The sequence below is a fragment of the Odontesthes bonariensis genome, chromosome 11, assembly GCF_027942865.1.
Source record: "Odontesthes bonariensis isolate fOdoBon6 chromosome 11, fOdoBon6.hap1, whole genome shotgun sequence".
Taxonomy (NCBI): domain Eukaryota; kingdom Metazoa; phylum Chordata; class Actinopteri; order Atheriniformes; family Atherinopsidae; genus Odontesthes; species Odontesthes bonariensis.
In genome coordinates this window covers 5,613,635-5,637,854 of record NC_134516.1, presented here as the reverse complement: position 1 = coordinate 5,637,854, position 24,220 = coordinate 5,613,635, and the positions used below count along the sequence as shown (strand labels likewise).

The 24,220-nt window shown below is 43.7% G+C and overlaps 1 protein-coding gene across 2 annotated transcripts; it reads right to left on the bottom strand.

Annotated features, from left to right (window-relative positions):
• Window positions 1-1,404: 1,404 nt before the first annotated feature.
• Window positions 1,405-22,985, bottom strand: dnpep (aspartyl aminopeptidase). Of its 2 annotated transcripts, none has more exons than XM_075477077.1 (15): window positions 22,896-22,985; window positions 22,411-22,501; window positions 20,117-20,205; window positions 19,918-20,031; window positions 18,707-18,832; window positions 17,521-17,645; window positions 17,113-17,197; window positions 15,510-15,617; window positions 15,326-15,403; window positions 10,768-10,848; window positions 9,399-9,559; window positions 7,549-7,588; window positions 7,334-7,435; window positions 2,460-2,627; window positions 1,405-1,626 (listed from the first exon to the last, which is right to left on the bottom strand). In XM_075477077.1, exons 1-15 carry the CDS (start codon window positions 22,899-22,901, stop codon window positions 1,576-1,578), a joined length of 1,425 nt encoding a protein of 474 aa, XP_075333192.1. In that variant the 5' UTR covers window positions 22,902-22,985; the 3' UTR covers window positions 1,405-1,575. The 2 variants fall into 2 exon arrangements, with proteins under 2 accessions (XP_075333192.1, XP_075333193.1); XM_075477078.1 differs by lacking the exon at window positions 22,896-22,985 and adding an exon at window positions 22,725-22,827.
• Between the last annotated feature and the right edge of the window lie 1,235 nt (window positions 22,986-24,220).

Below are 24,220 nucleotides of genomic sequence, written 5' to 3'. Positions count from 1 at the left end.
AACCAATCAAGTTAGGGTGGAGGAATCCTACCTGTCAATCACAGCTTGTGCACATGCTGCTGAGCGTGAGTCTGCCCCAGCTTGTGTGCGCTCACACTGGTGTGAACTCACGTGCACAACCTCGTCCGCAGAGGGGGAGGGACCTGAAAGTTGTATCGGTTCGAATTTTCCGACTTTAGACCTCAGAATTTTGAAAACCTGCCGACGGCAGCTTTAATAAAGACATATATTGTGCATGTGATGTGAGAGCTTTTATTATTCATCCATGTGACGAAGTTGCCTATAGCCAATTGTTGTGGGAAGGCTACCTCGATTGTATTCTTTTAGATGCTGAGCGCTAATTTAACTTTTGAATGCTGAAGCGGGGCAAGTTTGTCAACATAAACCTACAAGCAATGCCATCTTACAATTTTAACACCTTAAAAATGAATGCAGGTAGGCTATATGAGGTCCGTTGTGCGTTGCCAATGACGCTAGGATGCTCATTAAGACCATTGGCTACTTTTTTAAAAAGCGGGTCGGGTCAACATTCTTTCATAAATATTTCTTGCGGTCTGAGTTAACGGGCGGGTTAGTGGAAAAAGCGGTCGGTTGCGGGATGTTTTTTCGTCGACCCGCGCGTCACTGGTGGACATGGCTGATCTGGGATCGATTGCTTCTCCCTGTTTACCAGGATGTTGAGTCTGGTTCTCTTTCCACTGAATTTTTTTTTAGATGTTGATTTTTTTTTTACACTGTTGGTTTTTCAAATTCAAAGTCTGATTTTGATGCTGTAAAAATTCAAAATTAGAAATTCGTATTCAAAATGATGGCACAGAAAACCTTCCATAAGAAGGGGACAACAATAACTGCGGACTGTTGAGCAGCTGACATCTTAGATTCAGAGGGAAAGGACTCAGATTCCTCTGAAAAACTCAAACTATTCAGTTCCCAAACTACTGAAAGGAGCCATTAAAAGGAAGCTGATGGAACACAGTGAGAAACATAAGCTTTAAACTTTCTAAAAATGATGAAAATGATTGCTTTGGACCGCTGGGATGGGCTCCAGTTGCATTAAGCCGGTACAGAAAATGGACGGACGGATACTTTTGGACTCGTGTCTGCCTATCACATCTCATCTGATGAATATATTTTCTAACTTCCACGCGTCTCATTCCAGCAGCCGACAGCTCGGTCTTCTACACCGAAGTAAATAAAGTAATGAAACTAAAAGCCGCATCACGGCTTGGCTGGCAGGTCCGCGTCTCTGTGCCAGAAAGCTGCCGGGACGCTTTGGCAGAGCCGCAGATGCATTTTATTAAAACTGAGGAGGTGACTGCAGCTTCTCCTGCAGCATGAAACATCACATTTCCACCTAAACACGATTCAGCACACAGAATCAGTAAAAACTGGACCACAGCGGGATCATTTTCATGATGAATTTATTCTTTCCTGAATGATCTCTTCATCAGAAAGCAGCGAGCTCCTCTGCAGAACATCCGGGAGGCTTTCTAAAACCAGCATGTTGAGTTTGAAGGTGGAAAATCTAAAAACTTTCACAGTAACGCAGTCACGTGATGCGAACAGCAGCCGGGGCTAGTCGACCACCAGCGTGCTCCTCACGGCGGGGAACAGCTCGAAGAAGCCCTGCAGGAGGAAGAGGACAGGAAGCGGGGGCGTGGGTTAAAGCAGTGGTTTTCAAAGTGGGGGCCCCTCAGAAAATTGGAGGGAAGATAAGAAAAAAATGCAAAAAAATGCAAAAATTGAAAATATATTTTTTTTTTTTACACATAAAAAAGTCACTTTTTTTTTAATCAGTATTGTAAAATACAATTTATAATAATATGTCATATGGAAATGTTATTTGCCATGCTTGCCTTTCTGATTGGCTGCCAGTCAAAACATGGTAGACCTGGCGGTTTGCGCCTGTTCTAAAGCTGCTCTGCTCCTCAAGCTAGCGTGTAGCTAGCTTAGCCAAAATGGACAGATCTTTGACTACGAAGAGACCGAAAGAACTGGGCAACTAAAATCAGAAAGTACGAGGCAGCAGACATTAAGTTTGGCTTTACAGCCGTACAGAAAAATGGCCACGATTGCCCGAATGCGTCCTCTGTCTGGAGACCCTCTCAAATGAGTGTTTAAAACCTTCGAAACTTCAGCGTCACTTGATACAAAAACATCCGGCAGAGTCCGAAAAAAAGGTCGACTTCTTCAGACGTAAAGAAGAGCATTTAGTCAGGCTGCATTCACACGGCGAGCTGCTGTCCGTGAAGAAAAGAAAGAAAATACGTCCTAAAAGTTGATGTTTCTTTACATATTTTGTAGCATTGTCTGTGGTTTGCAAAGCTGATACTGTTTCCTTGGCATGGAAAAGTTTGTGAACCCCTGGGTTAAAGCACAGAGAGGTTCATCAGGTCTGTGGGACTCGGAGCTCACAGACCTGATGAAGCGGGTCAGAAACCTCCATCTGTAGAAGCTACCTGGAACAGGGTGGTGCTCTGCAGCACGCTGGAGGTGCAGCACATCTCCCTGATGGAGTGCATGGACAGCTGCGGGGCGCCGATGTCCATCACGGGAATGCCGAGACGAGCGGCCAGGATGGGCCCGATGGTGGTCCCGCAGGGGCTGTCGTTACGGACCATCACGTCCTGCGTGGGGGCAACAGAAAAGTCTTAATCTGAAAGAACATCGAGGCTTTTACTTTGTTAAACGTTTACATTTACTTCAGTTTGCTCCATCAGCCTGAGTGACCTCTGGAGGTCATTCAGAGCAACTGCAGCTTCTGGAGACACCAAGCTGATAAACTGAGCTCAGAGGAAGCTAACTGAAGGTAACTGAGCTCAGAGGAAGCTAACTGAAGGTAACTGAGCTCAGAGGAAGCTAACTGAAGGTAACTGAGCTCAGAGGAAGCTAACTGAAGGTAACTGAGCTCAGAGGAAGCTAACTGAAGGTAACTGAGCTCAGAGGAAGCTAACTGAAGGTAACTGAGCTCAGAGGAAGCTAACTGAAGGTAACTGAGCTCAGAGGAAGCTAACTGAAGGTAACTGAGCTCAGAGGAAGCTAACTGAAGGTAACTGAGCTCAGAGGAAGCTAACTGAAGGTAACTGAGCTCAGAGGAAGCTAACTGAAGGTAACTGTGCTCAGAGGAAGCTAACTGAAGGTAACTGAGCTCAGAGGAAGCTAACTGAAGGTAACTGAGCTCAGAGGAAGCTAACTGAAGGTAACTGAGCTCAGAGGAACCTAACTGAAGGTAACTGAGCTCAGAGGAAGCTAACTGAAGGTAACTAAGCTCAGAGGAAGCTAACTGAAGGTAACTGAGCTCAGGGGAAGCTAACTGAGCTCAGAGGAAGCTAACTGAAGGTAACTGAGCTCAGGGGAAGCTAACTGAAGCTAACTGAGTTCAGAGGAAGGTAACTGAAGCTAACTGAGCTCAGGGGAAGCTAACTGAGCTCAAAGGAAGGTAACTGAGCTCAGAGGAAGCTAACTGAAGGTAACTGAGCTCAGGGGAAGCTAACTGAAGCTAACTGAGCTCAGGGGAAGCTAACTGAAGGTAACTGAGCTCAGAGGAAGCTAACTGAGCTCAGGGGAAGCTAACTGAAGCCAACTGAGCTCAGGGGAAGCTAACTGAAGCTAACTGAGCTCAGGGGAAGCTAACTGAAGCTAACTGAGCTCAGGGGAAGGTAACTGAGCTCAGAGGAAGCTAACTGGAGGTAACTAAGCTCAGAGGAAGCTAACTGAAGCTAACTGAAGGTAACTGAGCTCAGAGGAAGCTAACTGAAGGTAACTGAGCTCAGAGGAAGCTAACTGAGCTCAGAGGAAGGTAACTGGAGGTAACTAAGCTCAGAGGAAGGTAACTGAAGGTAACTGAGCTCAGAGGAAGCTAACTGAAGGTAACTGAGCTCAGAGGAAGCTAACTGAAGATAACTGTGCTCAGAGGAAGCTAACTGAAGATAACTAAGCTCAGGGCAGTGTTTCCCACACATAGACTAATTCGTGGCGGTGCGCCACAGATTAAACATCGGCCGCCACATATTGCGTTTCGTTATTATTATTTTTTTTTAACGCTATTTAAAAAATACTCGTATTCGTTAAGCTGCATTTCCTTTCCCTGCTCTACCTCCGTCTCTCTGTCCCTCGCGTCTCTCTCGCATAGCCTACACACACACACAGCCCCTCCCCTCCGTGCTTCTCTGGAAGCGTGGAAGCTGCTAGCTTAGATTAGCTCTATAGCTCTGGCTCAACCGAAAGAAGACTGCTGGCGAAATTCACGAAAGGTTGGTATCACGTGCACCTTTATAAAATCACACATTAAAAAGTCCTATAAAAATATTTTATATTTTTAATACAATGTTGTCCCGTCCCGACCCATAGCAAACAAGCGATTACGCCTTCTTTATGAAGTTAACTAGTCGCAAGTTTGCCGTAAAAAAAAAAAAAAATGTAGTTGGGTTTGTCGAGGTCAAAACACTAGCAGCTGTGAATCAAATAAAGTAGTTTTTTTTAAACTCTTACACTGAATGTTTGCTGCTTCAATCCAGATGAGTATTGAAAAATATTTTCCGCGATTGAAAAAGAGACGCGTTGAGGATGAGGACCAGCCTGAACCGGAGGTATCAGTCTGAAACAGCTGAACAGTCCCACCAGTGTAATTAGCTATGTTATTCATTTGTTTACAATGAAGATGTGAAAATCTGCAGATAAGCCGCACCTGTGCCACCCACCGTGACACAGGTGTCACACATCCTTACGTCCCCCATAATTTTCCTTGATGGAGAAATTATCCAGGTTCTTAACTCCCAATGTGACATATATGTCACATTACAGATCTCTGACAGTGGGGGGGTGATATTTTGGAAAAAAATTCTGAAATGGGTTCTATGTGGTCTATTTAGTCTGTTATAACCCCCTTAATTTTCATTTAAGTAGAAATGGGTCTGGGTTCTTATGGGTTAATACAATAAAGTTCTGTGTGACCAATTATTAACGAAGGAATTATTTTGAAGAATTTTTAACCCCCCCCCCGGGCCCACCACCACACATTGCCTTCACATCTGTGGGAAACACTGCAGGGGAAGCTAACTGATGGTAACTAAGCTCAGAGGAAGCTAACTGACGGTAACTAAGCTCAGAGGAAGCTAACTGAAGGTAACTAAGCTCAGAGGAAGCTAACTGGAGGTAACTGAGCTCAGAGGAAGCTAACTGGAGGTAACTGAGCTCAGAGGAAGGTAACTGGAGGTAACTGAGCTCAGAGGAAGGTAACTGAAGGTAACTGAGCTCAGAGGAAGCTAACTGAAGGTAACTGAGCTCAGAGGAAGCTAACTGAAGGTAACTGAGCTCAGAGGAAGGTAACTGGAGGTAACTGAGCTCAGAGGAAGCTAACTGAAGGTAACTGAGCTCAGAGGAAGCTAATTGAAGGCAACTGTGCTCAGAGAAAGCTAACTGAAGGCAACTGTGCTCAGAGGAAGCTAACTGAAGCTAACTGAGCTCAGAGGACGCTAACTGAAGGTAACTGTGCTCAGAGGAAGCTAACTGAAGCTAACTGAGCTCAGAGGAAGCTAACTGAAGGTAACTGTGCTCAGAGGAAGCTAGCTGACGGTAACTAAGCTCAGGGGAAGCTAACTGAAGGTAACTAAGCTCAGGGGAAGCTAACTGAAGGTAACTGAGCTCAGAGGAAGCTAACTGACGGTAACTAAGCTCAGGGGAAGCTAGCTGACGGTAACTAAGCTCAGAGGAAGCTAACTGACGGTAACTAAGCTCAGAGGAAGGTAACTGAAGGTAACTGAGCTCAGAGGAAGCTAACTGAAGGTAACTGAGCTCAGAGGAAGGTAACTGGAGGTAACTGAGCTCAGAGGAAGGTAACTGAAGGTAACTGAGCTCAGAGGAAGCTAACTGAAGGTAACTGAGCTCAGAGGAAGCTAACTGACGGTAACTAAGCTCAGAGGAAGGTAACTGAAGGTAACTGAGCTCAGAGGAAGGTAACTGAAGGTAACTGAGCTCAGAGGAAGCTAACTGAAGGTAACTGAGCTCAGAGGAAGCTAACTGACGGTAACTAAGCTCAGAGGAAGGTAACTGAAGGTAACTGAGCTCAGAGGAAGCTAACTGAAGGTAACTGAGCTCAGAGGAAGCTAACTGAAGGTAACTGAGCTCAGAGGAAGGTAACTGAAGGTAACTGTGCTCAGAGGAAGCTAACTGAAGGTAACTGAGCTCAGAGGACGCTAACTGAAGGTAACTGTGCTCAGAGGAAGCTAACTGAAGCTAACTGAGCTCAGAGGAAGCTAACTGAAGGTAACTGTGCTCAGAGGAAGCTAGCTGACGGTAACTAAGCTCAGGGGAAGCTAACTGAAGGTAACTAAGCTCAGGGGAAGGTAACTGAAGGTAACTAAGCTCAGAGGAAGCTAACTGACGGTAACTAAGCTCAGAGGAAGCTAACTGAAGGTAACTGTGCTCAGAGGAAGCTAGCTGAAGGTAACTAAGCTCAGGGGAAGCTAGCTGACGGTAACTAAGCTCAGGGGAAGCTAGCTGACGGTAACTAAGCTCAGAGGAAGCTAACTGACGGTAACTAAGCTCAGAGGAAGCTAACTGAAGGTAACTGTGCTCAGAGGAAGCTAACTGAAGGTAACTGTGCTCAGGGGAAGCTAGCTGACGGTAACTAAGCTCAGAGGAAGCTAGCTGACGGTAACTAAGCTCAGGGGAAGCTAGCTGACGGTAACTAAGCTCAGAGGAAGCTAGCTGACGGTAAATAAGCTCAGAGGAAGCTAACTGACGGTAACTAAGCTCAGAGGAAGCTAACTGAAGGTAACTGAGCTCAGAGGAAGCTAACTGAAGGTAACTAAGCTCAGAGGAAGCTAACTGAAGGTAACTAAGCTCAGAGGACGCTAACTAAGCTCAGAGGAAGCTAACTGAAGCTAACTGAAGCTAACTGTTGCGTCGGCGGGTCACAAAGTAGAAGACTGTGAGCAGAGCTTTAAATAACCAGTTTTGGACTCTTCCCACTTGTTCTGGGTATAAATAACCTTTTTTCTGCTCATCACCACTTTGCACATGAAGCAAAAACAATGGATTTCCACTCAGATGTTAGACGTCTCCTGTTATTAAACCCAGCAGCCTTCCCCCCTCAGATTTAACTCTGAGGCTCTGAGCATCTCAAACCTTTTTCTGTACAGAGATTAAATTACGAATAAATTCACCCCCTGAAAAAATACAGATTTCTCATTTCATGGCGATCCATCAAAGTGTCAACTCAGCTTCAACATAGGACAGAAAATTACAATCCACATGATTAATGGGGTCAATGCTCCACACTTCAGGGTGTTTGTTTATGTGCATTATCTTAAAATACTTCCACACACGGTACCTGCAGGGGCACGCCAACCCGGCCGGCCACTTCTCTGACCACGGAGGCGGTGACCGCCGTGGTGGCGTAGCGTTGGTTGCTGTTAAACTTGATCACCGGGCCCTGAAAGGATCAATGACATCCACTCAGACCTGTTACTGCAGCTGAATTCCAACACAGGATTCTTATTTTTAAATCACATTTCAAGAAAATAAACATTAATTGGGAAAGCTGACCTTGTGGAAAGCCGGTCGGTGGTTCTCTTCATGCTTCTCCCTGAGACATTAAAGACATTGTAAACCTCTTAATATGTCATTTTTCCCTTTTTTGTGTCATTTATATGCAGCTTTTGGCCATCAAATGGTTACAGTTACAGTAAAGTATGATGAGTAATCTTAATCTTCATGTGATGATGCTCTGCTTGGATGAGCTCTTGTTCTGGTCCAGCTGGCAGAAATAGTACATGTCAGTAGAAGTCAGAGTAAACCTGTGGGGGTTTATTTGCACAGTTGGACTGAGATCTGCTTTAAAAGCTGAATGAAGCAGCTTCTGAGGCTCGTTGCTGTTTAAAACATGTTAAAAAGGCAGAGAACCGCTTTATTTCACCGTTAGAGCTAAATCCTGCAACATTAATGCGTTAGCTCAGGTTAGCAACCAGCCCATAACGGCTAACTTTCATCCCAGACGTGCATCTGAACCGGACGACAGAATGAGCAGAACTCGGGCTGCTTCCAGTCCAGAGGAAGAGCGAGAACGAGAAGAACTGGATTCATTCTGTGGAGAGTGAAGCTGGAACGGTGCCGATCCGAAACACACCTGCAGAGCAAAGCCGAGGCTCACCTGCCTCATTTTTCATTATAAACTAGGGCTGGGCAACGATTAAACTGTTTAATCTAATTAATCACATGATTTCCCTGATTAATCACGATTAATCTCATTTGTACGCAGAATCCAAAAATGAATCCAAAAGTAGCGTATAGCTTTTAGCATTTAGTTTTATTTTAAATGTGCTGCCATATGAATGAAAGTGCCATAACATTTGTTGTGCAAACACACTTTTAACATCAGCATCTTTCTGTAGTTTTTATTTAGAAGCCTCGCTCCACTGTCTGTTTCCTTGAATGACTTGCTGCTATCAGTTGTGTGTTTTGCCTTTAAGTGACATTTTAGACTGGAACTACTACGCTGAGAAGACAATTCAACTTGGCAGTGTTTACAGATGACTTTGGTTCTGTCGACTCCGCCGTCTGGAAGAACTTTAAAATGAAAATGGCCGAGTAAAAGTTCCGTACCCTTCTCCATGTTTGGTGGATCCGCCGATTACTTTCTTTTCCTGTTCCACAGCAGACAGCAGCAGACTTTTACAGAATAAAAGCCTGTGAGCAGCAGACTTTTACAAAATAAAATAAATAATAAAACGGGGGGTCCGTGGCGTAGTGGGTTGAGCAGGCGCCCCATGTACAGAGGCTATAGTCCTCGCTGCAGCTGGCAGCTCGAGTCCCGCATCGGACGGCCCTGTGCTGCGTGTTGTTCCCCCTCTCTCTGCCCCCTGCTTCCTGTCTCTCTGAACTTTCCATTAAAAGGCACAAAAGCCCTCGAAAAATTATATTTAAAAAAAAAATAATAAAACCTGCGTTAATGCACGATAAAATATTTATCGGCGTTAAATAATTAATGCGTTAACGCGATAATAACGAGTTAACTCGCCCAGCCCTTTTTATAATCTTCAATCCATTTATCAATGGAGCAACTATTCCACCCGTCTGACCCTTCTGACCCCCCCCCCCGGATGCTCACACTCCACCGATCCATGCGAGGAGCTGCAGAACTCATTTTCTCATGATTATTTACTTTGTGTTCGAACATTTGTTTGTCTGAGAGGTTCAACCCGCTGCTCTGGGCTGCTTGCTCATTTCCACCAGGAAAAAAACTGGATCCGAGTGGAAACTTTTCCTTTTCTGCTTCAGAAAAACACATTTAACTGGTTCAAACCCTGCTTGACTTCCGTGTTTTGTGTGTAAAACATGGAAAGATGCAGCTTCCTTCCTGTGAGTGCAGCTGGTGAAATGTTTGTGTCGGTACTGACTGGTAGTTGGGGTGCACGGCGTGCGCCATGTCGGCGCTGATCATGAAGGAGAGCGGCGCCGCCTGCTGGAAGGCAGTCAGGTTGGAGGAAGAGGCGGCGAGCCGGGTGAGGATGAGCTCCGTCAGGTTGGACTGAGCCCCCTGAGCACTCTCTGATCCCACCTGCAGACAGCACAAGCAGCTTTTATCCTCATAAAACTGAAAGTTTCAAAGGAAAAAACAGCTGAAATTTTGTGAACTATTAAAGTGATACTCCGGAGTAGATTCAACCTGGGGTCATTTGAACCGTGATATCCAGCCAAGTAGCCCACCCGCAGTTTTTTCGATATTGGCTGAACATCAGCTGAGTTACTGAGTTATCCCGAATAGCTTCGTACAAGGGTTAACGGATCCTGGTCCGTATCTCCAAAATTACCACACTAAAATCACATGTCATGACACCAAACTTCTACAGTAGTACAAATATGGTCTGTACTCACAAAACGATGCATTTGGAAGTTTGTACATAGTCCAGGAGTTTATTATTATCAACACAAGCCTGATAGCTTCTCTGCTGCTAAAGCTGCGTCGACGTCACTTCAGAGAGCTGGGAGCTTCAAAGTAAGATGAGGGCTGATCTACTACTGTAGACAACAAAGCAAGGCTGCTCAATTTCTCCATTGATAAAATAACTTCACAACTCTACAACATAAAAATTCATAAAAAAACATGTAGAATATAGCATATACTTTGTTGTCTACAGTAGTAGATCAACCCTCATCTTACTTTGAAGCTCCCAGATCAAGGAAGTGACGTCGACGCAGCTTTAGCAGCAGAGAAGCTATCAGGCTTGTGTTGATAATAATAAACTCCTGGACTATGTACAAACTTCCAAATGCATCGTTTGGTGAGTACAGACCATATTTGTACTACTGTAGAAGTTTGGTGTCATGGCATGTGATTTTAGTGTGGTAATTTTGGAGATACTGCCAGGTTCCATTAACCCTTGTACGAAGCTATTCGGGATAACTCAGTAACTCAGCTGATGTTCAGCCAATATCGAAAAAACTGCGGGTGGGCTACTTGGCTGGATATCACGGTTCAAATGACCCCAGGTTGAATCTACTCCGGAGTATCACTTTAACTGCTCATTTTTGGGGGGAATTTAATCATTTTATGCTGCTGTAAGACAAAAGCTGTGGTTCCTGTAACCTGCAGAAGATGCAGTTTATCTGTAATTAAACTTTTTCGGTCGTCAAATATCAGCATTTTAGCTTCTCCCCCCAAATCAGAGACACCAGCGTCCACAAACAGCACAAAGTGCTAAAGTAAGCCACTCCCTCTCATCCCAGGCGGAGGAGGCGTGGCCTCCTGCCTCCACCTGCACTCACCTCCTCGTTGTCGTACAGAGTGATCATGCGGACGTTGGGATCTTTGTCCAGAGAGTCTCCGGAGCACGACTGCATCAGTGCCTGAGCGGAGAGCAAACGGGCAGGAGGCCGTAGAGGAGGTTAGAACAGGAGGAATGTAAGCAACTCTTAAAAAGGGATCTAATAACCGATTATTGCTGCCTGTAGGCTTTTATTTGTCATTTCCGCTTTTACTATTACATGCTTTTATTTTGGTACTCCCGGTCGGAGAGTAGAGGCAGCGAACAAAGAAATTGACTTCGCAAGGAGCTGATGATTAAAAGTGACGGTCAGATATCAACATAGCTGTGCACTCTGAGGTTTTTTCCGTATAAGCACCTGGCTAGAACTGCGAACAAGGTATGTTGTAGAAATATGTTTTATGTGGAGCTATGTGTGTTTAGCAGACTTAATGTGATAGAGTGTTTATTCTTCATGCTGATATTTAAGTTGCTGTTCATGATAACGTTAGCCTCCGTAGAGTGTGTATGCGGTGATATTAAGCTAAAAGGAGCTCATTTTGTTTAATTTGTCTGTCCTTAGCTCTTACGGTGTTCCAGTTAGGAAAGGATTTGTGCAAAATAAGAAACGAACGGCTGTACATCAATAAATTCTTCTGGAAACATCAGTAAGCTTCGGCATTGTCTGGCTGGGTTCGCCACAAGGAACCTTCTTAATAAAGGAAAGAAAGAGGATGCTCTCTTCACAGGAGGCTGTGTTCGAAACCGCATACTTCTCCTACTACTCCTACTAACTTTCTGAGTTAGTATGTGAGTATGAGTAAGCGAGAAGTTCCCGGATGCATACTAGATTCTCCGAAATGTTGGGTATGCATCATGAGGTTACTACTCATACTCAAACTACCCAAGATGCAACGTAACGTGAAGTCGCCGATCGTCATTTCCTGTCAAAACGGCAGTTTCAAGCTAGCTACAACGAGGGTAGGTTCACTTCCTGTTTTCAAAACAAAAGCACCAATTGTATGGTAATGGCTTTCCCTATGATAAAAGGCAACGGGTATTTTATTTTGTGAAAATAACCGGAAGTGCGTTGCTCACTACGGCTAGCTTTAGTAGCGCCGAGTTCGTGGGAACAAAATTGTAAACAGCCGGTATTTTGTCAGGTTTTCAACACGTTGGGGATCTAAACGACTACTTTCTCACCTGAAAATGTTTCAAATGTTGATAAAGTTTACAGAGTTTAGAGCTTAAGAGAAATCAGCTTCAGGCCGGCTGATTTCGGCTCGGGCAGGAGCGAAATGCATTGTGGGTAAACCAGGGCTGTAGTACTCGAGTCTACACGAACGCTCGAGCGTTTACGTTAACGTTCACTTTAGGGTAAAATAAATGGTGGGGTAAAGTAAACGTTGCATCAGGTTAAGTCAGCCCTAAAGTTATAAGTTTGATACTGTATGGTGGTAGCTCTGTGTCATATTTGCGTGAAAGGTGGTATATTTTGGTAATGTTTATAATATCTGACATTGGCGATGATTTCCTCAGTTTTATATTGAGAGGCTTAGCAACAGCCAGCTACTGACATTACTCTAACTAGCAGGAGGCGCAAGCATGCCCTGGCTGCACGTCTCTGAAACGGAGCAAAGTTAATATATATTGCTGAGTTGCTTGTTAATTTATATAACTAAGTATATAACATAACTTTGTTGTTAACATGTTATACTGTGTGATCTGATCGTAATAAACTATGTCAGGCCACATGCATTTAATAGAATTTGACTTGAGGGAGTGAGAGTGGCTACTGTCATGCATACAACTTGTTCTTTTCTGTCCTGGACTCGGTCTTGACTCGGACTCGGTCTTGTCTTGGACTTGAACCTATTTGGACTCGGTCTTGTCTTGGACTTGAACCTATTTGGACTCGGTCTTGTCTTGGACTTGAACCTATTTGGACTCGGTCTTGTCTTGGACTTGAACCTATTTGGACTCGGTCTTGTCTTGGACTCGACCGGTCCTGGTCTTGGACTTGTCTTGGACTCGACAAAGGTGGTCTTGACTACAGCCCTGGGGTAAACGCTCTGCATACTGTCTGATCGATGAGTATGCTATATGGAAGTATGTGGTATGTAGTATGTAGTATGCAGTATGTATTATGTAGCGTGTAGCGTGTAGTATGTAGTGTGTAGTGTGTAGTATGCAGTATGTAGTATGCAGTGTGTAGTGTTCAGTGTGTAGTATGTAGTGTGTAGTATGCAGTATGTAGTGTGCAGTATGCGGTGTGTAGTGTGCAGTATGCAGTGTGTAGTGTGCAGTATGCAGTGTGTAGTATGCAGGGTGTAGTGTGTAGCATGTAGTGTGTAGTGTGTAGCATGTAGTGTGTAGTATGCAGTGTGTAGTGTGCAGTATGCAGTGTGTAGTATGTAGTGTGTAGTATGCAGTGTGTAGTGTGTAGTATGCAGTGTGTAGTATGCAGTGTGTAGTATGCAGTGTGTAGTGTGCAGTATGCAGTGTGTAGTATGCAGTGTGTAGTATGCAGTGTGTAGTGTGCAGTATGCAGTGTGTAGTATGCAGTGTGTAGTGTGTAGTATGCAGTGTGTAGTATGCAGTGTGTAGTATGCAGTGTGTAGTGTGCAGTATGCAGTGTGTAGTGTGTAGTATGCAGTGTGTAGTATGCAGTGTGTAGTATGCAGTGTGTAGTATGCAGTATGCAGTGTGTAGTATGCAGTGTGTAGTGTGCAGTGTGTAGTATGCAGTGTGTAGTGTGCAGTATGCAGTGTGTAGTATGCAGTGTGTAGTGTGTAGAATGCAGTGTGTAGTGTGCAGTATGCAGTGTGTAGTATGCAGTGTGTAGTATGCAGTGTGTAGTGTGTAGCATGTAGTGTGTAGTATGTAGTGTGTAGTATGCAGTGTGTAGTGTGTAGTATGCAGTGTGTAGTATGCAGTGTGTAGTGTGCAGTATGTAGTGTGCAGTATGTAGTGTGTAGTGTGTAGCATGTAGTGTGTAGTATGCAGTGTGTAGTATGCAGTGTGTAGTGTGCAGTATGCAGTGTGTAGTGTGTAGTATGCAGTGTGTAGTATGCAGTGTGTAGTGTGTAGCATGTAGTGTGTAGTATGCAGCGTGTAGTATGCAGTGTGTAGTGTGCAGTATGCAGTGTGTAGTGTGCAGTGTGTAGTATGCAGTGTGTAGTGTGTAGCATGTAATATGCAGTGTGTAGTATGCAGTGTGTAGTGTGCAGTATGCAGTGTGTAGTGTGTAGTATGCAGTGTGTAGTGTGCAGTATGCAGTGTGTAGTGTGCAGTATGCAGTGTGTAGTATGCAGTATGCAGTGTGTAGTGTGTAGTATGCAGTGTGTAGTATGCAGTGTGTAGTGTGCAGTGTGTAGTATGCAGTGTGTAGTATGCAGTGTGTAGTGTGTAGTATGCAGTGTGTAGTGTGTAGTATGCAGTGTGTAGTATGTAGTATGTAGCATGTAGTGTGTAGTATGCAGTGTGTAGTGTGCAGTATGCAGTGTGTAGTGTGTAGCATGTAGTGTGTAGTATGTAGCGTGTAGTGTGTAGTATGCAGTGTGTAGTGTGCAGTATGTAGCATGTAGTGTGTAGTATGTAGCATGTAGTGTGTAGTATGCAGTGTGTAGTGTGCAGTATGTAGTATGCAGTGTGTAGTGTGTAGTATGCAGTGTGTAGTGTGTAGCATGTAGTGTGTAGTGTGTAGCATGTAGTGTGTAGTGTGTAGTATGCAGTGTGTAGTGTGCAGTATGCAGTGTGTAGTGTGTAGCATGTAGTGTGTAGTATGCAGTGTGTAGTGTGCAGTATGCAGTGTGTAGTGTGTAGCATGTAGTGTGTAGTATGTAGCATGTAGTGTGTAGTATGCAGTGTGTAGTGTGCAGTATGCAGTGTGTAGTGTGTAGCATGTAGTGTGTAGTATGTAGCATGTAGTGTGTAGTATGCAGTGTGTAGTGTGCAGTATGCAGTGTGTAGTGTGTAGTATGCAGTGTGTAGTGTGTAGCATGTAGTGTGTAGTATGTAGCATGTAGTGTGTAGTATGCAGTGTGTAGTGTGTAGTATGTAGTATGCAGTATGTAGTGTACAGTGTGTAGTGTGTAGTATGCAGTGTGTAGTGTGTAGCATGTAGTGTGTAGCATGTAGCATGTAGTGTGTAGCATGTAGTGTGTAGTATGCAGTGTGTAGTATGCAGTGTGCAGTGTGTAGTATGTAGTATGTAGTATGCAGTATGTAGTGTGTAGTATGTAGTATGCAGTATGTAGTGTGTAGTATGTAGTATGCAGTATGTAGTGTACAGTGTGTAGTGTGTAGTGTGTAGTATGTAGCATCTAGCATGCGGTTTCGAACACAGCCCGAGTTTGGTGAGATGAAACAAAAACACGCAGCTAAGTTTATCTCTCTGGACTTTTTGGGACTTGAATGTTCCTCTATGTGCTTCAGGGCCAGTTTCCCAAAGGTTTCATCAGGTCTAATGATAAAAAGCTTCTCTGGCCTCAGCATGGAGTTCAGACGCATGTTCAGTGTTCCCCAGTGAAGATGAGATGAACGCTGTGATGCAGAAGTGTGCAGCAGTGAGGTCTGACCTGCAGGGCGCAGTAGCAGCTGTGCAGGTTATCCAGACGAGGAGAGTAGATGAACTCCTCATACACACCTCCCAAAGCCTGCTCAGAGGCAGGAATCCAAAACCAAACAAACAGAGAGGAGAGTCAGTGTTTCAGACAGGTTATAACAGGTGACAGGAAGCCAGCGGACGCCTTTCAAACTCACCGCAGGCTGCGTGTCGGCCAGGCACAGCTCAAAGTCCAGCAGCTCTTCAGGCTGGACGCCCAGCTCTGAACACAGCACCTTCACCAGCGCCGGGTGGTGCTTCTCTGCCTGAGGAGGGGAGAAGCAAACTGTTATCTTTGCTGTTTTTCACAGAGGCAGCGAAAGAAATGGGAATAAATGATGTGTCTCTGTGACAGGCTGCTGGGAACAAAGTGCCTAAAGTTTAAAATGGCTTCTTTGCTAAGTTGTCTGTTCTGTTATTGATCAGGACTCTGTTTTAATTTGTGTTTGTGTTTTATTTTGTGTTTTTTTTCTGTTTTATTTTGTGTTTTTTGTTTTATTTTCTGTTTATTTTGTGTTTTTTTTGTTTTATTTTGTGTTTTTTTGTTTTATTTTCTGTTTTTTCTGGGGTTTTTTTGTGTTTTTTTCTGGCTTTGGGTCAGATTTCCTCCTGTTCATCTGCTGCAGATAGTTCTTTAGGCCTGACACTTCTTCTTCTGTCCTCCACTTGTCCAGTTTCCTCAAATGTTTTAAGGACACACTGCACACCATGCTGATATATGCCAAGTTTTCAGCTAACAGCTCTTTGGGAATCACCTTGTTGCTGCAGAAATCCTGTTTTCTGTCTGTCAGACTGTGTTATCTTTGCTGTTTTTCACACATGCAGCTAAAGAAATGGGAACAAATCTTAATTCCAGTCTGAAACCCACAAAGAGCTTCTAGATTATTCATTTCTGGTGGCATAAAACAGTTTAATCATTTCATTTATATTAATTGTTCCATAATTAGTCATTAGATTATATCTTATATTCCTTTTTTAAGCTTTAAATTGAATCTTATTTACTTTTTCTTGATGTTGAATAACATATAATTCTTATTATTGTCTGTTTTTTTTCCTACTTTTCCACTTTTAGACATGATAACGTTAATTTTTTTGGGATTAGGATTTTTTTTAAACTGAATTTCATATATTAATTTGACTCTTTTACGTTAAAACTGCTTTCAGTTACCAAATGTACAAAAAAGTTGAAACTATGAAACTGTTTTTCACAGAGGCAGCTAAAGAAATGGGAACAAATGATGTGTCTCTGTGACAGGCTGCTGGGAACAAAGTGCCTAAAGATCCAGTTTAAAACGGCTTCTTTGCTAAGTTGTCTGTTCTGTGTGGACACAACACTGGTTCATCGCTTGAGTTAGGAGCCTTTTTCCTGCCTGAATGGTTCACAGGTCAGAGTTAAGTGGCTTAACAAAGAAAAAACACATTCATCTGAACTGAAAATGGATGAAAAAGGCAGAAAATGTTCAAATAAAAGCTATCGATCGAGACCTCTTTAAAATATTACAGCAAAGTCTGGCTGCTTGGAACTCAGATATATAAAAAACGAGGGCTGGATCAACACTTTTGTACCGTACAGCTTTAAAGCTACACACACATAAAGGTAACACCTCAGCAGAAAAGAAGGAGGAAGTGGGCCTTTCTTTCCGTCTCATGGAGCAATGTGAAAAGAAGAAGAAGTCGGAGAGAACTGAAGTGGGAGCTTAAATGTTTACAGTGACGCTGAGTTGTATGAGATGCATGTGTGTGTGAGACTGTGAGTTTTACTGTGTTGGCAGCACCGGAGGCGTCCCCAGAGGAAGAAGATCCCGTCTCCAGCTCCTCCTGGACCGCGGTGGCGAGGATGGGCACGCTGACACAGAAACATTCAAACACAAACTCCTCAGAGATCTTTGCCGATTCGTGATATTTCGGTGCGATACGGTCAACATCTCTCATGCGTTTCTAGGGTGTGAGCAGATAGTTCGCCTCTTTTGACATGAAGCTGTATGACATCCCATATCAGCAACATCATTTATGATGTACCTTCATCAACACCAAAACGAGGCTGGAACTCTGCTCACAGGACGCAGCAGGGGGTAAGAAGATGTTCAGAAATGATGTTGCTGATATGGGATGTTACACAGCTTCATGTCAAAAGAGGCGAACTGTCCCTTTAATGAAGCTTGTACTCACAGGTGGTTCTCCTTGTTGGGACCAAAGGAGTCATTGACGTCGCGCTGCAGGTGGATGGCCAGGTTCGGGATCCTGAGCAGAGGCCTGGAGACGTGCATCAGTCGCTGGACGAGCTTGCCGCCGCTCTGCGGGGGAAAAGAAAGAAATTCCTCAATCAGCAGGAAGACCAGATAACAGAGGAATCTGCTGCTGTCACATTGAAGAGGAAAACCATGAAGAAAACTACAAAATATTTAGAAATGACCTCCAAGATTATTTAAAAAAAAATAAGGAAAACTGTAGAAGAAACTAATAATATTTCCCGATATTAATTACAGAGATTACTGTGAACAGCAGACTAAGGCTGTGTTTGAAACCGCATACTTCCATACTGCATACTCATCGATCAGACAGTATGCAGAGCGTTTACCCACAATGCATTTCGCTCCTGCCCGAGCCGAAATCAGCCGGCCTGAAGCTGATTTCCCTTAAGCTCTAAACTCTGTAAACTTTAGCAACATTTGAAACATTTTCAGGCGAGAAAGTAGTCGTTTAGATCCCCAACGTGTTGAAAACCTGACAAAATACCGGCTGTTTACCATTTTGTTCCCACGAATTCGGCGCTACTAAAGCTAGCCGTAGTGAGCAACGCACTTCCGGTTATTTTCACAAAATAAAATACCCGTTGCCTTTTATCATAGGGAAAGCCATTACCATACAATTGGTGCTTTTGTTTTGAAAACAGGAAGTGAACCTATGCTCATTGTAGCTAGCTTGAAACTGCCGTTTTGACAGGAAATGACGATCGGCGACGTCACGTTACGTTGCATCTTGGGTAGTTTGAGTATGAGTAGTAACCTCATGATGCATACCCAACATTTAGGAGAATCTAGTATGCATCCGGGAACTTCTCGCTTACTCACACTCGCTTATTAACTCAAAAAGTTAGTATGAATAGTAGGAGTAGTATGCGGTTTCGAACACAGCCTATGACCGGCCGTTATAGGGGCCTGAGAAGTGGCCGGTGTCTGAAACCACGTCCCGAGGTTCCCCGTCTGGAAGTCTGACGGGTTTCGCACAGTAGAATGAAAAGAAAAAGATTTTCTCACCACAAAAGGTGAGAAGAAGAAGACAGAGATGAACAACGAGATAAGAAACAGAAGAAGAGGCTGGAACCCCAGCATGAGAACAGTAGGACTCCTGGTACCTTGACCATAACGCGGCCAGCTACAGTCAGGTCCCTGTCGAACCAGGTGTTCCAGATGCCGCCACCGTAGCACTCCACTCCCACCTGCAGACAGCCCTGCTTCGTCCTCTTAGACCTCGGCTTCACCTAAAAACACAAAGATTTCAGCGGCTTAAAACAACTAAAATGGCTCGGGATGAGGTCTCTTTAAAGGTTGTTGCCCTGGATACAATCTGAAGACAAACTGGACCAATGTTTGGGTGTAATTAGCATCAGAAATCAGAAACTAATTAGAACTTCATCACTTTATAAGTTCCAGAATAAAGTCCCAAAGGGGCGAACATGCGCCGATACACATCCTAACACACGTGATGAAGGCTGAAACAGGAAGCAGATGTTTGGAGTCTGACGTGAAAATGAAAAGCAGCTCTGCATGTGTGAGGCTTTAAAGGGACAGTTCGCCTCTTTTGACATGAAGCTGTGTAACATCCCATATCAGCAACATCATTTCTGAACATCTTCTTCCCCCCTGCTGCGTCCTGTGAGCAGAGTTCCAGCCTCGTTTTGGTGTTGATGAAGGTAGTCCGGCTAGTTGGCTGGGGTTTAAAAAATAAAGCGTTTTGCTTCTCAAAACAATATGCGTTCAACAGAGTAATACATTTGCATCACAAAATGGTTCTCCAGGAAAAAGTCAGACCTCACAATCTCTTGGCCCTATTTTCTCTCCCTTCGTATCACTGCCTGCTGTGCAGAGCGAGCAGACCGAGCAGCAAACAGCGTAACAGGCGCGGCTGTCGGCAGGCGGCAGCAGGCAGTGATACGAAGGGAGAGAAAATAGGGCCAAGCGATTGTGAGGTCTGACTTTTTCCTGGAGAACCATTTTGTGATGCAAATGTATTACTCTGTTGAACGCATATTGTTTTGAGAAGCAAAACGCTTTATTTTTTAAACCCCAGCCAACTAGCCGGACTACCTTCATCAACACCAAAACGAGGCTGGAACTCTGCTCACAGGACGCAGCAGGGGGTAAGAAGATGTTCAGAAATGATGTTGCTGATATGGGATGTCATACAGCTTCATGTCAGAAGAGGGGAACTGTCCCTTTAACTGCCCGTTCACACTTCAGCTGCCTCCTGAGAGCTGCAGAGGAAGCCGAGCAGCCCGACTGCTTCCCGGGGGAGTCGGAACAACACAGCAGCAGGCTTTGATTGACAGGTGGAAGTAGCTCTCACCCTGAGGCAGGGGCTGTCTGTGTGGGCTCCGATCATGGAAAAGCCGTTTCCTGGCAGGTAGCGTCCACCCACTGCGAAGGCGATGAGGCTGGAGAAGTTCCTGGTGACAAAGTACTGCAGAGAGGAAGAAGTTTACTCTCACCTCGTTGGTTTTAAAGCCCCCCCCCCCGAACAGGAGCTCCGGCCGTCTCTGACCCACCTTACGAGCCGGCTTGATGTCCCACTGCTCCGTCTCCTTCAGCTCAATGAATCCAGCCTCCAACAGGCGGCGCCGGCATTCTTCTACCACTGCAGAGCAAAAGAAGAAGAAGTCCAGTCAATCGTTCCCTCTGGGGTATCGCTTTAGGTTTTATCATTCTGTTTGGGAGCAAAGGGAACAAGGCAGCTTTTTACCACCTCAGAAACATCAACAGAATTAAAGGTTTCCAGGAGAAACTCATCCATGCATTCATCTCCAGCAGACTCCATCACTGTAATGCTCTTTTAACTGGACTTCCCACAAAGAGCATTAAACATCTGCAGCTCATCCAGAACGCTGCTGCTGGAGTTTTAACCCGGACTAAGAGATCTGAACACATCACAGCAGCTTTAAAATCTTTACTCTGGCTTCCAGTCAGTCACAGAATAGATTTTAAAAGCCTGCTGATGGTTTACATCTGTGATATGTTCAGAGAATATAAAGCCAGCAGAGCTCTGAGATCCAAGGACTCAGGTCAGCTGGTCCAGTCCAGAGTCCAGACTAAACATGGAGAAGCAGCATTTAGCTGTTATGCTGCCAACAAGTGGAACAAACTGCCAGTGGAGATTAAACTTTCACCAAATGGAGACATTTTTAAATCCAGGTTAAAAACATTTCTGTTCTCATGTGATGGCAAGCCACACCCTACCACAATTTGGTTTTCTTTAATTTACTTTGTAATTATTACTTTGAATATTCTTTAATTATATAATGTGTTGTAGTTTGTTACTTTATACCTTGCAAGGTTTATGTGGAGTGCACACATATGAACACTGCAAGGTAAATTCAGTTTTATGTTGTATTAATACTTTCTTTCTTTGTTGGAGTTACCTGGGTTGGGTGTTTGGCTTCCCCTTCCTGATGGGCTACAGGCTGAGATGCATGAAGTACTGCTGATGGCCTGATTGGACTGAACCAATGCTTCATGTCAAGTGGGGGAAACTGAAGGGGGTGTTTAGATACATCTCAGTGGGGTTGTGTTAGTAGTTATGTGGCAGCCTTTTTGTTTCCCCCTATTGTGTGTGAATGGTTTAGCTAAACAGTATTTAAGGGCCCTTGTGTGTCATTTCATGAGGTCAGTTTTGTTTGTCTGAGTCCTGTCAGTGATGTTTTTGGACTTAGTATCTTGAGTTGCCCTCTTTTATTAGCATGCCGGTTCAGTTGTTGATTTTGTTAATACTTTTTCATGTTTGGGTAAATAAAAAAAAACACTTTTGAACTTAACACCTGTGTCCTCCCCTCTGTACTGCTTGGCATCCTGCACATCTCATGTGTCTATGCATGAAATCTGCACGATATCTTTGAACTTATCTGGACTGTTGCTTGTTTTTAAATTCATTTAAATTATTTTATGTATTTTTAATGCTGAGTGGAACTCCCTGCTGCAATGCTTTTATTTTATGTAAAGCACTTTGAATTGTTTGTACATGAAATGTGCTACAAATAAAGTTGATTTGATTTATAAAAGTAAGCTGCAGCTGGAATCAGTCCAAACAGTCCATATATACCCATCTACATGCTCGTTATCTTTGCTGTCAGGTGGCATTTTCTATAGTTTAAGAATTCCAGCATAACTTGATCTAAATTAATATAATAAGAAGTTTATCTTTTGCTTTGATGACCCTTATCTGTAGGAGTCCCTCTTTAGGGCAGGTCAGTGTGTAAAGATAAGAGTTGGTCTGATGAAACGTCTTATCTTGAGCTCAAAGTCGTCCGATAATCTTCAGTTTTCCTGCTCATTAACGCCGACACGGGCACATCTCTGCTCTCATTACAGGGCAGAGAATTTGAACAGCTCGCAGGTTATTATTGCACAATCTGCCAACTCTTAATCTAAAATTGATGAGAAGTTTTAAAGTACTTAAAAAAAGGGTCAGTTGTACTCTTTGTTTCTGGGATAAAAACTATAAAACTGCCAAATCTAGAAGGAAGATGGTGAAAGAAGAGATTAAAATGCACATAAGCAAGATCCTGAAATGTGGCTATTTGACAATAAATGCTAGATTATTATCATTTTGCAAGAGTTGTGGAATTAATAAACAGCTTCTGTCAGGCGAGATGAACTCAGAAATAATAATAATCCAGAGATTTTGTGAATGAAGTTCAGGATGATTTTCTATGTGATGTGATCAGGCTTAAAACCAAAACCAGGCCAAACGGGTAGTAAACAGTAGTAAACATGTAATCACAGAGCGGATTTCCACCATTCAGCAGGTGAAAAAGGGTTTTATTCAGATCAGTTTTTCAGACTTTACCGTGATATGGAGACACTCCTCTGTTCACAAACTGCAGAAACTCTTTGGCTGCTGCCTGGACCGCCTCTTTGGAGCTCTTCATGATGTAAGACTGAATGAAAAGAAGAAAGAAAGAAAGAAAAACAGCAAAAAATCTGAGTGAAAACAGAGGTCAGTTACACAAGTTTATTAAGACCAACAGCTAGCTGCAACCTTCACTAGTTCCAACTCCGGATCAACTGACCCAGGCCTCACTTTTCGGGTTTAAAAACAATCTAAATGTTACTTTAGATCTACCAGCATGCAAAAGAAAAGCAATTAATAATTGAAAAAACCTTTGACTGTTCCAGTAAACACCAAAAGGTCGCTTCAAATGTGCTCCTGTCCGATAAAGCAAGCACCGGTGTGCGGATAACCTCTGCTAGCTAACACAAACAGGAACAGGAAAGCTCTCTGCTCCTCTGCCCCACATAGATCAGCAAAAACAATCATTTTACGGCACTCACCTGCATTAATTGATCTTTCAAAGTCTAAACTCCGGCACCGAGAGACGGGAAGAAGACGCCAAAACACAAGCTGTCAGCAGGAGAGAAAGATGCAGCTTCTGTCGTCAGCCACAGCGACACCGAGCGGCCGGGAGTTGCAACTGCACCTGTTCTCAGGCGCTCATTGAACAGTTTGAAGTCGTTTAATGTCTTAATGTCACGGCCGTAAATAAACGTTTGTACATTTTGCGGATCTTAATATACATGTAATTGCTGTAAAGAATGTTAATGTGTGTGTTTAATAGCAAAATTCTTCTCAAAGGTGTAAAATGCGCCTCTTTGAGACGGTTTACGATCAAATCAAATCAAACTTTATTTATGTAGCACCTGTCATACTAAAAAGTATAGTGCTGTAAAAGTGCTTTACATAATAAAATCAATAATCAAATCAATTCATGCATAAACTCACACATATATACTAGAAATAAAAGCATGCATCAGCACCTCTGTGCTGGCAAGAGAGAGAAATGGGCGAAATGGACTCTGGCAATATTTTTAATGTTAATAAAAGACCGTTTAAAACAGGGATGGGCAACTTCCATGATAAAGAGGGCCAACATTTTTTCAGCACTATCATTGGAGGGCCACATGACCACGCACTTCGAATAATTGGATATGAAAGACGCTACAAATGATTCTCAATAAGAACACATTTTATATTTATTGCACCAACATACAACTATTTTCTGCATATAAAATGCATTTTAACACGTCCTTAATAAGCAACAAAGACAAAACTTTTGCTTAAAAAAAAGTGCAAAAAGGAATTTGAACTTCTTCATAATAAAGAACAAAACTGAAGAGGTACTCTTCTTCCCATTTTGGCTGAAAAATGCGATTTTCCCGGTCAAGTTTTCTCTTTTTGCCACTGCTAGTGGCCATGGCTCTTGACTTTCCTATTCGCTGTTGCGGAGAGCGGCCCGGCCCCACTATTGTTTGCGTATGGTCTCTTTGTTTATGTTTTATCCACACACACACACACACACACACCACACACCTCCCTGCAGCTTTTTCTCACTGTGCTGTATCACCATAGGAACCTGCCTTATATAGACATGAAGCCTGTAGGTAGGGAAGGAGGCACGCCTCAGCAGGCAGGGGGCAGGAGGAGAGTCAGAAAGTGATGAAGAGATGTTTACCTCAGCTGTCAGCTCGCATCATTCTTGAAGAAACGCAGCAGGGTGATGAGAACACAAACGCTCACACCGAGTCTTACATTCAGGCTCTATTAATAGCTGTGACAGAAACAGTCTGCGCTGAGGCGTTGAACATGTTCAGATCGAATG